This window comes from Giraffa tippelskirchi, chromosome 11 (genome assembly GCF_054371585.1).
Source record: "Giraffa tippelskirchi isolate mGirTip1 chromosome 11, T2T-mGirTip1v1.2.pri, whole genome shotgun sequence".
Classification (NCBI taxonomy): Eukaryota; Metazoa; Chordata; class Mammalia; order Artiodactyla; family Giraffidae; genus Giraffa; species Giraffa tippelskirchi.
In genome coordinates this window covers 116,440,538-116,458,077 of record NC_137285.1, presented here as the reverse complement: position 1 = coordinate 116,458,077, position 17,540 = coordinate 116,440,538, and the positions used below count along the sequence as shown (strand labels likewise).

General features: G+C 40.9%; 1 protein-coding gene and 1 long non-coding RNA gene across 2 annotated transcripts in view; one reads left to right on the top strand and one right to left on the bottom strand.

Annotated features, from left to right (window-relative positions):
* The window catches only part of LOC145527383 (uncharacterized), a 60,313-nt gene that overhangs the window by 21,698 nt on the left and 21,075 nt on the right, over positions 1 to 17,540 (top strand). The window lies entirely within an intron of this gene.
* LYVE1 (lymphatic vessel endothelial hyaluronan receptor 1) lies at positions 1,744 to 15,757 on the bottom strand. Its single transcript, XM_081545311.1, has 6 exons — positions 15,544 to 15,757; positions 11,747 to 11,918; positions 11,501 to 11,640; positions 5,169 to 5,492; positions 3,707 to 3,785; positions 1,744 to 3,160 (listed from the first exon to the last, which is right to left on the bottom strand). The coding sequence occupies exons 1-6, from the start codon at positions 15,626 to 15,628 to the stop codon at positions 2,974 to 2,976; spliced, it is 987 nt and encodes a 328-aa protein (XP_081401437.1). The 5' UTR covers positions 15,629 to 15,757; the 3' UTR covers positions 1,744 to 2,973.

Here is a 17,540-nt window from a genome sequence, read left to right as displayed (position 1 = left end):
TCATTTGCAAGGGAAGTCCGGTGTTGTAGGAGAAGGAGTGTGGGCTCTGTGGTCATTCTGACCTGGAATTGAACCCTACCTTCACCATTTAACTAGGCCTGTGATCTCAGAAAAGTGACTAAACTCCTCTGAAAATCCAACTTTCTAATAATAAGAAATGACAGTAATAATCCTTCTCAGGGAAGATGTGGCAATTAAATAGAACAACATGAGAAAATGACTTTCACTTAGTAGGTGCTCAATAAATGATAGTTTCCCCCCTTCCTCCCTTCTTTCTTTTCTTACTTTCTTTCTTCCATAGTAATGGAAGTTACACATTTTCATCAGTATTTTTGCAGTTGACATTTGGACTAGCAGTTATATGTGGCTGGGTAGAGATTTAGTCTCTCCTCCTCCCTCCTCCTGAGTAGGGCATATTCTTGTCTAAATTAATAGAAGATCCAGTATGGTAGATGGGCCCTGGTGGCTCAGTGGTAAAGAATCTGCTTGCCAAGCAGGAGATGCAGGTCCCTGGGTCGAGAAGATTTGATCCCTGGGTTGAGAAGTTTCCCTGGAGGAGGAAATGACAACCCACTCTAGTATTGTTGCCTGTGAAATCCCATGGATAGAGGAGCCTGGTGGGCTACAGTCCATGAGATCGCAAAGAGTTGGACACGACTTAGCAACTAAAACAACAAGTGTGGTAAGTACTCATGGATGGAAGACCTAGTGTGGAAGAGCTGATTATTTTCCAGCTAAACCCCACAGATGGAAGACCCCCACTGAGGCTTTTTTCCCTTTCTTCACTTCTTGTGAACTGGTTGAGGCTGATTAAGTTTTGTTGTTGTTGTTTACTCACTAAGTCCAACTCTTTGTGACCCCATGGACTACAGCCTGCCAGCTTCCTCTGCCCAAGGGATTTCCCAGGCAGGAATACTGGAGTGGGTTGCCATGTCCTTCTCCATGATAAAGGTTAAGGACTGATAAACCAGGGTTTTAAATTTGTAGACCTCAGGGCCAGCCAGCCATGTTGTCAATGAATGAAATGGACTGGGTGTGAAAAACAAAAAGGCAATAGTACTATAAGATTCATAGGAAATGGCACCTTTACTTTGGTGTGAGGTTGCAGTCGGGAATGGTGAGGACTGTGGTTAGGTGCAGAGAGCATCGTCCACTTAAGGGGGCAGCCACAGCTCAGGATCAGCAACTGCGGAAACTATGAGGCAGTAAGCATTCTCTAGTTCCGGATCTTGCCAGTTTTCAAGGGAAGAGAAGTATAAATATGAAATCTCTTGATGTTTAATTCTTGGCAATTAAACCTAATTTTAAGAGAATTCTCTGTGGGCCAACCATGAAAGACTATGCCAACAGGTTATGGCCTCTGAGCTGAAAGGATCATGGAATTGTGGGGTTACTGATGAGAGGAAGAAGATATTAGCAGTCTAAGAAAGAAAGACTATATATAGAGAGAGAGAAAGTTAGAGAAACAGGACGAATGAGAGGTACTGAATCCCCAGTTTCCTGTGAACTCTGAAACATATTGGAATGTAGGACCTGAATACTAAGTAAAGGACTAATTTATGTGTGTATAATTGACCTACTTAAAATAAGCCCATCTGAAGCAAGTAAAGTCCCACATGATGACATAGGTTCTATTGGCTTTGCCAATATATTTCAACAACCAAAGTTGCTTACTTTGGCAAACAACAGGTGACTTCATTGCATGGAAGGTATAAAGCCTCAGTGTAAATAAGAGAGCAAAGAAACTGTATAAATGCTTTTATTTTTTCAGCACAATTATTTCTGCACCTCCCAGGCTTCTTTTGCTGGAAGAAGGAGAGCTAGCAATACATTTGGTAGTGACATCTAAAAAGCGTATAGAGGTAATGATGTATTTTTTAGGTATGTTAATAATAAATTAAGGCTATAATGGTTGCCAATTAATGAGAAAATAATGAGTAGGTTAGTCTCTGAAAAAAATAATTGGGTTTTGGAAGTAGACAAGCTGGGATATTAACAGTGAAAAAATTATCTTCATAGATTCTACTATATGAAAATGTTGATGAATAATATTCAATTATGGAATGTAAGAACTTGTACAGCACCTGACATAGAGTAGGCATTCAGCAAATGTTTATTAAACTTTGCTGCTTTTTAACACAGTAATTTTATTCACTAATAATTTCTGTAATTTGGATTAAAACAGAAATTTGTAAGAGTTTTTTTTTGGGGGGGGCAGGTTCTTGTAACAGTATTTTCTTCTAGAGAAAATAGCAGCAGCTCAAGAGAGAAAAGTAAGTGTGTGTAGCTTCTGATAAGTGATTTCAATTCAAATTATTCAGAGATGAACATTTGCTCTGTCTGTAATTATAGTCCCTACTGACAAATGCTCTCAACACCCCCAGCCTCGTTCTTTTTCTCTATTTTGGCTTTACAGAGATTAGGTCTCACATCATGGGAATCTATGTCTTTAGTTGCTAAACTTTTCCTTCCTTCTTTCACTCTTGCCTGGCTCAGAAGAACATGCCAGGTCGTAAAAGTCTTTCCCTTCCAGAGCTGAAGAAAGGATCTGGGCTGTAGAGTCAATCAATAGGCAAAGCCTTGATCCCAATGGTTTCTTGACTCTCAACTCACCTATTCTCAGGCAACATAAAGGCCACTTGACAAACATGTTCTGCTTAGCTGTTTAGGTCCTGGTGTTTTGCACAAGCTCCTTTCTCCCACTGGGATATTATTAGGACATAACCAGGCTAGAAAGGTTGTAGGAAGCTCTGGAAGTAGGAGGGTAGGATCCAGAAAGGACTGTAGTAAGAAAAAGGGAATTCCCTTTGGTGAACTCCAGAGTTGAAAGGTAGACCTGAGTTGACTCTAGTCAGGAACCAAGGGTAAACTTGCTTGCTTGGTTCTCTGGTCCTTTTAGGCTCCCCATCTGGGACCAGGATGTGTATCAGGAAGGAAATAAGCCTGAGGTGTGTCCTCTCATTTCTTGCTCATCTAAACTTCAGCTTCCAGACATCGCACTGTGGTTTTGGGTGGACTCTTGGGCTCCTCTGGTTTTTTATTCATTTTCTTTGATTCCTCATTAGGGTTTTTATCACCAGCCTTCTCCTCTTTTACTACTTTAGTTTCTATCATTTCCTTCTGCTGGTTCTTATTTGTAAAAGGGAATGCCTTCACATACCTGTAGGCATAAACACAAAATTAAAATGAGAGATTTCTATATAACACATAGAACAACAGATAACACTTTGTAAAGACCTATACTGGCATAGTACACTGGATTCCTTTATTTCAGAGAGATGCTAACACATGCATGCCTGCTCAAATACCTTCACCCATCCTGACCTGAATGGATTCATTTAGATGGGATGGTAGGTTCACAGGCCAAACTTTAGCCTGGTCTCAAAACCCTCTCAGCAAAAGCAAAGAATTGAAAATCAAATAAAGCGTATCCATTTCCTTCTAGATGCCAATCTTTTCTTTTTATTTCTCGATATTCAAAGGGGCAGCCGTTGATCTATATCTTCAAGCTGGATAACATGCATGTGCTGAAATAGTAGGGGAGTTTGGGTGGTAGGGAGGGCGAGTGAGGTGAGGGAGAACATGTACAGTGTAAGAAGACTGCCATCTCCATTTGGAAAAGGGAAATGCTAATAACAACCCCAGGTAAACTCAAGGTATAGATGCGACAGAAATGATGAGACTGACCATGCGCCAACAACCCCACCTTTTGACGTAGCAAACGGCGAGGCCAGCTGCGGCAGCAAAGAAGAGGAGGGCGAGCACCAGCAGGGCTGTGGGAACACCTGGGGGAGACAGAGACAGGGCCTGTCGGTCCTTCACACGGACAGTGCTGTGGGCAGGTCTCATACCCACTCATCCTTACACATGATGGAGATCACAGACAGAGCAGCGCAAGAGCCTTCTCTGTGACCACACAGGGGCCACTTAGGGCGTTAGGCCCACATGGACTTCTTTCCTTCTTGCCCACAGAATCCTTGGTCTTGCCTCTCACACTCTCTACTCTGTTAGTTGCAATATGACAGAGTCCATTTCCTGTCTGTGGCCTTGAAGATGATAAGTTTGGAGCAAATTAAGTGCAAGACCCTTCCTTTTAAATAGGGAAACCAACTTATTGGTCATAGGCATTTAAGGTGTCTAGATATATTTTTAAAACTTCTAATATGAATAGATAGTAATTTATTCTGAAAAGTCTTTGTATTTTAAAAGTGAAGCTATCTTATTTTATGTTTTTAAATGTATATTTTTATTACATATCATTCTTGTACATGTATAAGAAGAAAAATAATTGGTTAAGGCCCTCTTAAAACTTCTTCATATTTGGAGGCCATTTTCTCAAAATCATTGATATCTGGATATCTCATACAATATAATTCCATGAAGACTTAGGTGATATATATATACTTCTTAGAAAAGTGTTTTGCTGTTGTCACTAGAATTTTATTCCAAGCTACTGAAAAGTGAATCTATTTTAGACTCATGGTGGTGGTGGTTTAGTCATTAAGTTGTGTTTGACTCTTTGCGACCCCATGGACTTTAGCCCCTCGGGCTCCTCTGTCCATGGGATTTTCTAGGCAAGAATACTGAAGTGGGTTACCATTTCCTTCACCAGGGGATCTTCCTGACCCAGGAATCAAATTTGCATCTCCTGCAATGCAGGCAGATTCTCTATTGCTGAGTCACCAGGGATTCCCTTTAGACTCCTGATTTTTAGTTTAATCAGTAAGGTTCTCTAGAGACCTCAAGTTCTATTACTATATGAAACTTGAATTTGCATTAAGCTTTTATTTGCATTAATATTTGTCAGGTCCTGAATGCCCAATCTGGATACAGGCTAGTTTCTAGGTGCTGCTGCTAAGTCGCTTCAGTCGTGTCTGATTCTGTGCAACCCCATAGACGGCAGCCCACCAGGCTCCTCTGTCCCTGGGATTCTCCAGGCAGGAACACTGGGATGGGTTGCCATTTCCTTCTCCAATGCAAGCATGCATGCGAAGTCGCTTCAGTCGTGTCCAACTCTGTGTGACTCCATGGACAGCAGCCCACCAGGCTCCTCTGTCCATGGGATTCTCCAGGCAAGAATACTGGAGTGGGTTGCCATTTCCTTCTCCGAGTTTCTATGTATTGTCTGTTATACACACACACACACAATACAGACAGAAAGTTTTTACCTCCAAACCCAACAGCTTCATTCTTGAAGGCTGGTCTATTCTGAATATCTGATTCTCTTTCTGTAGCTATGGTGCTAGTTTCCATAAAAGCTTCTGTTATGCAAATTAATTTTCTTTTCCGTGAAGTAGAAGTGGAAGCCAGAGGGGGAGCCACAGTCGTTGTAACATAGTCAGGACCATCAGTAGACAGTGCTGAGTGTGTACTGTCACTGACCATCATTTTTGTTGTGATCATCATTTTTGTTGTGTCTGTTGCAGTTTCAGTGTTGAATAAGGGATCATCGGTGGTGATAATTTCTGGAAAGCATGAGTTAATCCACGTATCTGTCCAGGGAGGGAAAAGTAAAATAAGAAGTACGTATTGAAATAGCCTCCTAAGTGGTCTGTCTGCCTCTGATCTTACTTTCCTCCATTCTCTTTATACTGTAACTGGAATGGTCTTACAAAAATGTGAATCTAATCATATCACTTTCTTCTTTAGAATCCTTCCCTTACCATACTGCATGGCCTATGAGGGCCTTCATGACCTGGCGCCTGCTGACATGGCCTGACTCACTTGATCAGTCTTTCTCTCATTCCCCTGCCATAATGGAGTTCCTTCAGTTCTTTGATGAGCTTTCTCTCACATTCAAGTCTTTGACCAGGATGCTTTCTTCATCTGTAATAAGCCCCTTTTTATTAAGCTTTTCCTTGTCCTTTAGGTCTCAGACTGACTATCTCTTTCTTAGACAGACTTGAAGGCCAGTCTGGATCCCTAGACTTGCAGTCTTGTACCTCCTTGTATTTCCTTTGTCATGATTCTCACTACACTGCTCCCCACTGGGCCATGAGCTCCCTGGAACAAGACTCCTGTCTGTCTTGGTCATCATGGTCTGTGCACTATGCCTGGCACATAGTACATGCTCAATATTTGATGATCAAAGGAAGGAAGGAAATGTGAAATGAAGAAAGGAGTAGATGGGGAGGCCAAACATACATACATGACAGCACTTCAGGACAAAGATCTACTAAAACCAGATTGTTCCGTGTTCATTGAAAAAAAAATGTTTTTAAAGGAGGTGGGGGACAGAGGAAGGATGTTGGTTTTCTCTCCCATCTGTTGAATTTGGTAGAGAGGAAACTAGCGTTAGATGAATATGTTACTCTTGAGTCAACCATGGTACTTCATTTACAATTTTATAAAACCCTCATTTGTACAGGAGAAACTGAAATTCAGAGAAATTGAATACCTTGCCCAAAGTCATGTAGCCAGTAAGTGTTAGAGACATGTATGCATATTCCAACATGCATTTGTATCTCTTTTAAATCCCTAGTTATTTGTGAGAGTGGGTAGCATCGGCTAGAATGTTAGCCATAAAGGAAAAGTTGTTCTATTATTTTTTAAAATTAAGTAAAAATTACCAACCAAATCTCTGGTGAATGTGATAAAACATTTTGACCCCACATGCATTCAGTCAGTGTTTTATACTATTCTTTTTACTTTGAAAAGACCTCTATTCGAATAGGCATCATCCTTGACCTCTGCCCTGGACTTTGTAAGGCAGCTCTGCTCACCACTATACCACCAATGCTGCCCTAGATTTTTAGCTACATTTTCCATTCTTGAGCACACGCTAAGTTCTTCCTTCAAAAAATGAACAGTTTTAAATATCAGGGGGAAAAGCATACTGAACACGATATACTGTGCTTGGAACTGAGACTACAGCATCAAATAAGGGGTGATTTGTTTCCTGGAGAAGTATTTTGATGAGAGTAGGGGGAGATAACTGGGGATTCACAGATGAGATGGTATAAAGAGCATGTGGAGGGTTAATGTGCTCATTCAACAAATATTTATTGAGCTCCAACTCTGTGCTAGGCACTAGGGACATGGTGCAAATAAGACAAAGTGCTTGCTCATAAGGGGCTTGTATGTTATTGGAAAGAAGGATATAGATAATAAAAAAGCACAGAATAAGCCAGAAATTTCAGAAGATGATAATTGTTGAGAGGATAATTAAACAGGATCAAACTGGAAGAGGCAAGAATGGGAACAGATACTTTGGATAAGGTGATAAGAGTAAGTCTCCTTGGGGAGGTGATACTTAATCTGGAACCTGAATGATAAAAGTAGTGAGTCATTGAAGATCTTGGGCAACAGCATTCCAAGTAAAGAGAACAGGAAGTTCAAGGGCCAGAAAGTGAATAATCTCAGCATGTTTGATGGTAAGAAGGCCAGTATGGCTGGGATAGAGCTCCAGCTCCTCTAATATGGAAGAGGGAATAGGATATCCCAATTAGTCGAAATAGCGTGACCCAAGATTCCAGAAATTTGAAAGTGTAGGCATGTCAGAAAATGGCAGGGCACACAATGTGGCTGGTGTGTAGGGTGTGTCTATATTGGGAACGTGAAAGACTGCAAGGAGGAGATGAGACTGGGAAGATAGGTGGGAGCCAGAGTAGCAAGAGTTAAAACTACCATGGTAAAGAATTTGAAATTTGTTCTGTAGGAGAAGAAGTTTTCAACTGGAGTCAGCAAACTTTCCAAATGATACATAGAACTTTTCATCTACACCCAGTTTCATGTGATAAAAGTCTTCATATTTCACATTAGATTCTCAGATGGGAAGCCACCCAAAGCTATGGAGCAGAGGAGTGACATGATCATCAGTGAAGGTGTGTGGAGGATGAAATAGAGATGAGAGAGGAAATATGGTCATTTTTACTTAATTTTCAGGAGCCAACAAAGAGGTTATTGCAATTGTACAGAAATGGGAGAATCCAGAGTGTCTGGAATTCTAGAACTTACATCTTAGAGATCTTGGCGAGAGAAATGATTCTCAACTCTGACTGCAGGTTAGAATCACCTGGGGAACTTTGAAAACATATTCATGTGAAGGACCCTGGGCCTGGTATGTTACTATCATGTGGTAATCACCAGCAAAGGTGACAGGAAGTCACCCAAGGCCCAAGTTTTAAATCCTAGCTCTGTCCCTTAGTGACTGCTGACACAGCAGAGCACACTTTAGGCATAAGTTACTTCTCCTGGAAAGTAGTAGTGGTACCCTTGTGTGATTTCACCAAGGAGTAATGAGACAGTAAATGTGTAGGGCCTAGCATAATCTATGACATTATCTGTAAGATCTCTAAGAACTGGTTTCCTTTGCCTCCCTGTTCATTAAGGTTAGGCAAGAAGGCTACCATGTTGAGGGAGCAACAGCAATCTGGTGCCTTACCAGCTGAGGGCACAGTGTGTCTCACCCTGAAGTGATAGGACCTGGGTCTTCTTCCCTCCAGACAGTAAATATAATTTCTCTAGAATATGCCAAATTCTTTGATAGATTATTAAACACAGTGTGGTTGGTGTCCAAGAGGAAAGATTAGTAAATCAGGGGTACAGAAAGTCTTCCTGAAGAAGGAAGTCTTTATTCAGACTTGAATAAAGAGTACAAGTCAGCTAGGTGATGAGAGGATAAGCATTGTGGCAGAAGGAACAGCATGAAACACATGGTGCATGCCGAGCATTAAAAGCACTTTGGTCTGATTCCCAAAGCTCACAAAGATGGCAGTAAGAAGATAAAGTTTGGGGTCAGGTTTCAGGTTACTCTGATCCTCAGAGCCTATAAGATAGCAATAAAAGAGAAAGTTACAAAAACAAAGAAGCATAAGATAAATCCAGGTCAGTGGTAAGATGAGGGCTAGGGTAACTCTGATCCTCACAAAGATGGCAAACAGAAGCAAGTGAACCTAATTTATTTTAAAAGGGTAGCAATTTTTCTCAAGTCACTTTTATATATAATGCTCTGACAGTACATTCTCAGAGAGATACCTTCTGAGGACTAAAAGAAATGCAAATGAACTGCAAATTCCATTCAGTAGGTTTATTATCTTAATAATGTTGTTTTTATAATTTTGAAAATATTATAGGATAAGAAAATATATTAATATTATTTATTGAAAACAATAATTTTCCATGTAAGAGAAAAAAGATGCCAGTATATATATACACACACATATATATTCCTAGTTTCCCATTAAAAAGGGCTGAGAAGTAATGAAAATTAGAGTATTAATTAGAACAACTTGCATGCAGATCTTGGTTTCTAATTAACCTTCTCCATTAAAAAGGTCTCTTGGAGAAATAGCTATAAATGGCTGGTTCCGTGTCTAGGATAAAGGAAGTACAAAATGAGCCTGTGACATGTTGTTATGACAGAAAGCAATGACTTGCTCAAATACCAATGGGATGAAGGACACAAAAGTCAACTAGCAGGGGTTTCCACTTGCCAAATGTGGGACAATTTGAGCACCAAAAAGAATAAAATAATAATAATTGTAAAATTGATGACAACATATTGAACACACAGACTAAGTAAAATGCTATGCATCCATGTGATTATAGTATTAGTACTATATGCATTATAGTATTAGGGGGAGGGAGAAGATGTGTGTGTGTGTATGTGTGTGTGAAAGAGAGAGGTTCTTCTTTATCAAAGAATGCCAGCTAATAGATGTAGAAGGAAGAATGTATTTAGATTTTGTAGCCCTGCATATAACTGATTCCAGCAAGGATCATCAATGTCTGCTTAAACTATTAGGTAAAAGATGATTGGGGGTAATTGCATGTTGCCAAAATATCACACTAGAGGTTCCCTCCTCGTTGCCAAAGGGAAAACAAATCTGAGTTCATTAGGGAGGTCCAGCAGTCACCATCTTATTCAGATGATCAAAGTTAGCATATTAATAGTGGGATATACTGACATTCAGTGCCTTTTGTTGGGATATGATCTAAAGCACACAATATCTAAGCTATTGAGCATTTTTGCTGTGTGTCTAATCAAGCCTCTGTATTTAACTTAAAGTATATAGGAAGCATAGAGAATGGAAGTACAAGTTAAAATGAAACCATGAGGGAACACGCAAACCTGAGTCACCTCCCTGGACTTCTTTTCATTTAGTCCAGAGGACTGGGTGTTTGTTTGTCACACTGACAGCTGGGAGGAAGGGGGTGCATTTGAAAGGCCAGGCCATCTGACAGGCTTGAGTTGGCTGTCATATAAGCAGGCAAACAAACCACCAATTCCCCAGCCAAAAGTGATAGGTGGATGAGATGGGGAGAGGAGGATAGTGAAAAAAGTTGGTAAAAAGCTTATGTTCTAGTCATAGCTGGAAGCTCACTGTAAGACTTTGAACAAGGCAAACCTCCATTCTGAGCTATAGTCATTTCATCTGTGAAGTAAGGGGAGTGAAAAATCTCAAGACTTTTTGAGGCCAAGGCCCCATAGTTCATAGAACCTCTTGGATCTAATTGCTGCCTTTAGGCAACAGAACATTGCTGGTGCAGTTTTACCTCCTGGATCTTAGAGAATGACCACTGAGCCACTGACCTTTAGAAGGTCAGATTTATGAATATGTGTGAAAAGTAATAAATGAGAGGTTCTTATGATAAGTGGAGAACAAGTGTTTAGTCAAAGAAAAGCTTTCTGAGAAGTTACTTAGGTAAAGCACTTGGGCTAAGGAAGCCAAGGTCTTCCAACAAGGTTAAAGGGATGACCATGAGCAAATTAGTTGTATTTTCTAGCTTCAATTCCTTCCTTCATAAAATGAAAATTGGGTCTTGTTCTTAAAAACATCTAATGCAGCATTTGAACTTCCACTCCTGTAAAGGAATGTGGGATAAATGAAGGAGATCTGTGTGTGAGTCTTCATAGTAAGGAAATCTTAGACAAATGTACTTACGTCCTCTAACCTAAGCTTTTTCATTTGCAAAATAGGGATGATAAAGCATACCTCCTATGGACATTGTCAAGGTTTAGTGAGATAAATTAGTATATTGCTTTGTCCATGGGTGTTTCCTTCCCTTCTTCCTGTTTATCTTATGGGATGAGAGGAAGGGATGGAGCCTCTAGGGGTACCCTCTCCCTATATTGCCAATCTGTCATATTTCCCCTAAATTTTTCCTCTAAGGGGGTCACTGCCACCTCTAGCCTTGTCAAAGAGGCAGTCTTGGGAGGATTCAATGGCCATCACCAAGATTGCTTCTGCTGCTCAGGCTTACTCTTCTCAGACTGGTCATGGAGGTGGTGGTTTAGCTGCTAAGTCATGTCCAACTCTTGTGACCCCATGGACTGTAGCCCACCAGGCTCCTCTGTCCATGGGATTTCCCAGGAAAAAATACTGGAGTGAGTTGCCATTTCCTTTGCCAAGGGATCTTCCCGACCTTGGGATCTGACCCACGTCTCCTGCTTTGCAGGCAGATTCTTTACCTCTGAGCCACCAGAGAAGTCCTGGTTATAGAGCTATTGAAATCCAGACAAAACACATCACATAGAGAGACTGCAGATCTAACTCACCAGATGAGTTGTGACAGTAGGCCCTGTGCCTACTGCTGAGTGAACTTCTCCAAATCACGACGCCCACCCCGCTTTTCCCACACTTGGGGTTGGAGATAATTCGAGGGATGACCACGAACTGATTTTTAACCCATCCATAGCTGTAACAGAATACACATGAATTGAATGGATACATAGATCTCTTGTTGCTGAACAAGAAAACAGAGCCAGCAAAGCTCCCACAGTGTCTGTGGGTCTGTTTCTCACCTGCAAGTCTCAAAGCCGAATTTCCGTGCTTCTTCAACCTGGTCTTGGCTGGCCAAAGTGAGTCCCACGAGCCTACAGGCCTCCTGGGCTTCTGTGAAATTCAGAAGCGGCTGTGTCTTTTTGGTCACAAGGGTGACCCCCATGATTCTGCATGGTCCTGAGATGAAAAGTTCTGCAAAGGAATAGCAAAGCCCCTCAGTGTGCCTCGGTCCTTGTCTCAGCCCTTGGGCTCTCCTTCTAAGTAGAGCCTCACTGTCAACACGGCAGCGGGGATTGAAGTTCAGAAATAACAGGACACAGATAAGGCAGGTAGGTGCTTGCATGGATCCATGCTGTACCTCTCCCCGGGTCCAAGTCCATCCCCCCTCACTGAGTTCGGGTGCCTCGTTCATTACATGGAGACTTTGGCTACTAGTTCCTGGGCAAGTGCACGTCTAAGGGATGCAGCTGCTGCAAACCTTTTTGGAGTCTATAAAATGAAGGGTCTGAGACTCTTAGAAAGATGAAATCCAGGGCTCTGCGTAAACATAATAGCAATACTCCCAACTAGTGTGGGTTGGAGACAGCACTATTTCTGAGATGGGCTGAAAAATGTTGTACTTGTTATGATAGAATGTGAACTTTCTCAGTCGCAGGTCGTCTCTGACCATTGGGGGGCAGGCTTACGCAGAAGTTTCTGGAGGAGTCAGATAGTAAAGCTTGCATGGCAGAGGAACGAAATAAAGGAAGCGGAGTTTTAGAGTCAGACCTGGATTTGAATCTAGCATAGATTGCTTGTCAGCTCTGTGAATTTAGGCTGGTTACTTCATCTCTTTGAGCCTCAGCTTCCATATTTAGAAAACTGAAAGAACAACAGTATCTACTGTATAAGGTGATGGTGGTTTAGTCACTAAGTTGTATCTGACTCTTACAACTCCATTGACTGTAGCCCACCAGGCTCCTCTGTCCATGGGATTCTCCAGGCAAGAATTCTGGAGTGGGTTGCCATTTCCTTCTCCAGGGGATCTTCCCAACCCTGGAATCGAACCTGGGTCTTCTGGCTTACAGGCAGATGCTTTACCAACTGAGAAGCCCACAGCATAGGGTAGTGAAAGTTAAATGAGTTAATTCAAATAAAAGTGTTTAGCACAGTGCCTGTTACATAGTAGGTGATCAATAAATAATAACATAGTTTCATTATATCATCTTCAAAGCACTTTAGTTTTAGTTTGCTAACGATTGATCTCCCTGGGAAAGCTGAGGCAATTGAACAGTTAAGATGTGAATAATTTCTTACTTAAAATCTAATGAATCTGAGAGTTCTGTTGATCCCTTCTCTCTGGATTCTAGGATTTATAGACCTGTATGAAGTTGCAAAGTTGCATTGCATTTAGGTACTTTATTCCTACTGGGCTTCACCCGTGAAAGTTCATGAAAGGGCAGTTCCTGAGTAATTGCTTAAACACAGATCTGTGCATTGGATGCCTAGTCAAATGTTTGACCACTGTCTAAATTGGTGTTTAAAGGAAGTTTCTTCTTGCAAACATGCAAAGAGCATTTCTAAGTACTCCAGGCGACCTTGCTGTGGAGCAGGGGACTGGGGGAAGGGAAATGAATATCATGTATGGCATTTGTGGATAACCTTATTTGCTTCCAGACTCTGTTCTTACCAAAAGAGAGACTAGAGAGCCAACACTCATTATGAGTGTTTGTGACAGAACACCTTCTTATTACTGTGTTCACTAATGCTAATACCTACACCAACATTGATATTAATACTAATGCCAATGTTCATTCCAACTTTTATCATCTGTAGATGTCACTCTGTGCCAAACTCTGACTCTTCTGACAGAAAATTGAGGTTCAGGGAGATAAGCAACTTTCCCAACCCAAGGATATAGGGCAACTAGGTGGAAGTTCGGAGGCACAAATCCAACCGTGATTGATACGAAAACCTCAGTTTTTAACTAGGACGCTGTTCTGCTTCTCACTGTTCCACAGGGAGAAGATACACCCACACAGAGCTAGAACTGAACTCTTGCCACACACCATTTGTCCTGGAATTTGGCTCGTTTAACTCATAAGCTTGCTTATAGCAACATCTTTGGGAATACTTATAGAGAGGGTATGTTAATTACACTGTAAAGTGGTCTTGATGCTCTCTCATCATACATCACTTTTACTCTAAATATTATTGTTATGAGTAATGATAGACCTATTCTACGCAATAGACCTAGCTTTGACAATTTCTTCTCTTGTTAATTGGCTGTGTAACCTTGGGGAAGTTAGTGTTTTCGGCTGTAAAAGGGGGATGGTTATATCCTTACAGAATATTTGTCAGGATTTTTAATATATAACTTGTACCTAGTGGAGGCTGGGTCCATAAGTGGGCAGTTGACAAATATTCATAGATTTTATGCTTTCCTATGTAAGGACAAAAACAGGGAGCTGGAACCTAAGGGATCCTCCAGTAACCACTTCCTTAAGCTTTCTTAGAAAATTGCAAGTGTAGTAGAAAGAGTATATACCTAGGAATCAGACAGAGCTGACTTCAGACCCAAGCTTTATTATTTACTGCTTTTATGACATTAGGCAAGTTGCTTGGCCTCACTGGGCCAGTTCCTTCATCTATAAAATGTGTTCTTAAGAAATATATACACATATATTTCTTTTATATATATTTTACATACTATATATACAATATATAAAAATAGGCCCTCAAAAATACTAGTGCCCATTCCCATCCACTTACCTTCATCAAGCACCTACTCCCTAATCATGGCTCTGGATAACTTTCAGTTGTTTACAAAATTTTAATTTCCTTAGGAAAATTTTGCCATTATTGAGGATGGTCCAAAGAGTGTGATGAATCAGGGTCAAAGAACAATTTCCATAATAGTTTGAGTATTACTGGCAGTATTTTGGGGAAAAGTGAAGAGTCTCCCCAGGGGGATGTCAAATAAGTTTGTTACTTTATTTGAAAGTAACATATTTTGGCATTTGAAAACAAAAATCAATCCTGTAACTCTAACCTTTATAAAATGGAATGCAACAATATCTGAATCAAGTCTGGATGTCTATTCCCAACATAGTTTATACTTCAGGGCATCTCCCAACAGAGGAACACATAATTTTCCTTTTAAAGTGCTCATATTTTCATTTGCCCAGAGCTCTAATGAGTGATTTGTGGTCACATTTTTTTTTTTTTTTTTGCCTACAATGCAGAGTGAAGTTACCGGTTAGGCATCTCAAAAGCCCAGAAATCATTTAAGTCATTCCTTTGGTAGGGAGTTGATAGCTAATTTTCAAACTTGTATTTTTTTCAGTTTTTTTTTTTTCAGTTAGTTTGCTGTTTACTGCATATTAAAAATGTATGCATCCCATGATAGTGTAGTAAAACTAAAATTAAAACAATCACATTGACACTTCCAAAGACATAAAACAGGCCAATATTCTGTGAAAGTTAACCATTTCCCAGGCTTCATGATTGCTTAAAATTTTCCACAATCATTCTTTGCTCCTTCAATGAAGCACTTTTTAAATCAAGTGATCTCTCTTCATTGTGTCAAAGTATTTTCATTAAAAATATCCTATAGCCAAAAATAAAAGTCAGGATAACATAAAGGTAAGTGAGAATCATTTTGTTAAAGCTGACAATATGGTGAAAACATTTCTGCCAGAACAATCCTACCAATGAGATCTTCTGTTGACACTGAGGGCCACCCCCACCCCAGAAATTCAAACAAGAACTTAGTAGACTTAGGACAATATGCAGCATCTTGTCTTGCCTCAGGCTGGCCATCTAGTAAGAATCTTACCTTCTGAGTGGAGAGAGCCTTGGACCAGGAGCCTTGTGGTCCAGATGGAGGCAAGAAGCAACCCCAGACTGAAGAACTTGGCCATTGTGCCAGCACCTTCAGAGCCAGAGAAGCAGGTCAGATGAGCACTGGTAGTATCAAAGGCAGACAATAATCACCAGTGGATGGAGACTTCTGGAAATATGTGGGGCCCCCACTGCTCTGCTTCATAACCGAGACATCCGGATTTCCCTGCTTTCAAGCTTCTGACTTGTCAAGGTCACTAGGGGGAAATGAGTGACGTCCTTGAAAGCCCAGGCTGTACTTTGTGGAAGGCTTTCTGGAAAATTTAGCTAATGCTGACTCAGAAAACACAAACGAGGAAGGCAGATAGCACAGGGTGAACCGCTGGAGGTTTCCCCAATTCTCATATCCTCTGCCACCACCCATGTCTCCCACCAGCTCAGTTCCTATCTGGTTCATTGTTACTGTCTGTGTAGCTGTTCATTTATATACTCATAGGAATGTCTCTGTCTCTAAAGGGGACTGAAGATGGATTGTGCTTCTTTTTTTCCTACCATCAGTGGGTTTTTTTTTTTAATCCCCCAATTGCATATCCTTGTGATCTGTCAGGAAATGAGGTTAAGACTCATGAAAACAAATGATTATTTAAATACAAAGGACAGAAGCCTCATGCTCCCTTTCGAGATTTCTTTATCATTTGAAATTTCTACCCCACTATCAGTGATTCCAGCTTCAAAGAAATCAGACACATTGAAGATTCATACAAAACACTAGGGTGGCAATTTATAAAATCAGTAATATTTTACAATAGTAATCACCACAGAGATCCTTTGTATAATAACTTTCTCTTTAATAACTTCTCATATTCTGGTAGGTGAAAATTCAACTCAGACTTCCCCTTTTTTGTTTGATGAGTGTGAGATTTTTCTGCACGTGTACGAGTAGTCTGCATGCTCTCTTTTCCCAGCTAGTTTCAGTGGTTTGTCTTCCACGGTAATTATGGAATTCTGGCTTGAGAGTAATGCCTTGAACAAAAGGTTATTAGTTTTCTCCAAAAGGAATGTCATTTTCAGGAACAGTGTATGGGGACTTCCCTGGTGGTTCCAGTGTTTAAGATACCATGCTTCCAATGCAGGGGACGAGGGTTGGATTTTTGGTTGGGGAACTAAGATCCCATGTGACTCGAGTGTGGCCAAAAAAAAAAAAAGAGGAGTAGTGTATGGGTAACTAGTTCTTTCCTGTACAAATAGTATTGGTCACGAAGTTAGATATTGGTGTGGAAGATACCAGTATGAAAGGAGAATCTGCTCTGCACAGGCATAGAGCACTTCTATGTAAATAGGGTTTGTTTGTGCTCACTCAGTCATGTTGGACTCTTTGCAGCCCCCTGGACTGTAGCCTGCCAGGTTCTTCTGTCCATGGAATTTTCCAGGCAAGAATATTGGAGTGGGTTGCCATGCCTCCTCTAGGGCATCTTCCTGACCCAGGGATCCAACCAGTATCTCTTGCATCTCCTGCATTGGCTGGTGGATTCTTTACCACTAGCGCCACCTGAGAAGTCCAGAGACCAGGGGACTTACCTTAATATACCTTAAATAGCTGTAGTTTAGACCTCATTACTTGGGTGAGCACAAGACCTAGGCCACAGCGACCTCAGAAACATACATGACTCTATCACCATGGAGCCAGGGAGACAGGAAAACAGGAATTGTGTCCTCTTCATCATTATCCTTAAAGCTAGCATCACACCTGAAAGAGAGTTAGCCTTCAAGCATGTGATAAAGTATTACAAAGAGGAAGAAGGAAGGAAGACAGGAAAGGAAAAGAGAACTATGAAAGGATCTCCCTATTCAAGGTCAACAGCACTATGCAACATAATAGGAGTGATGTCTCATGTTCAAAAGTTCCAGGAAGTGAGGTGTAGGGGACATCTTGAGGGGAGGTACTTTAGAAATTCTGTCAACCATAGTGCCCTACCTTCATTTAGATCCTGA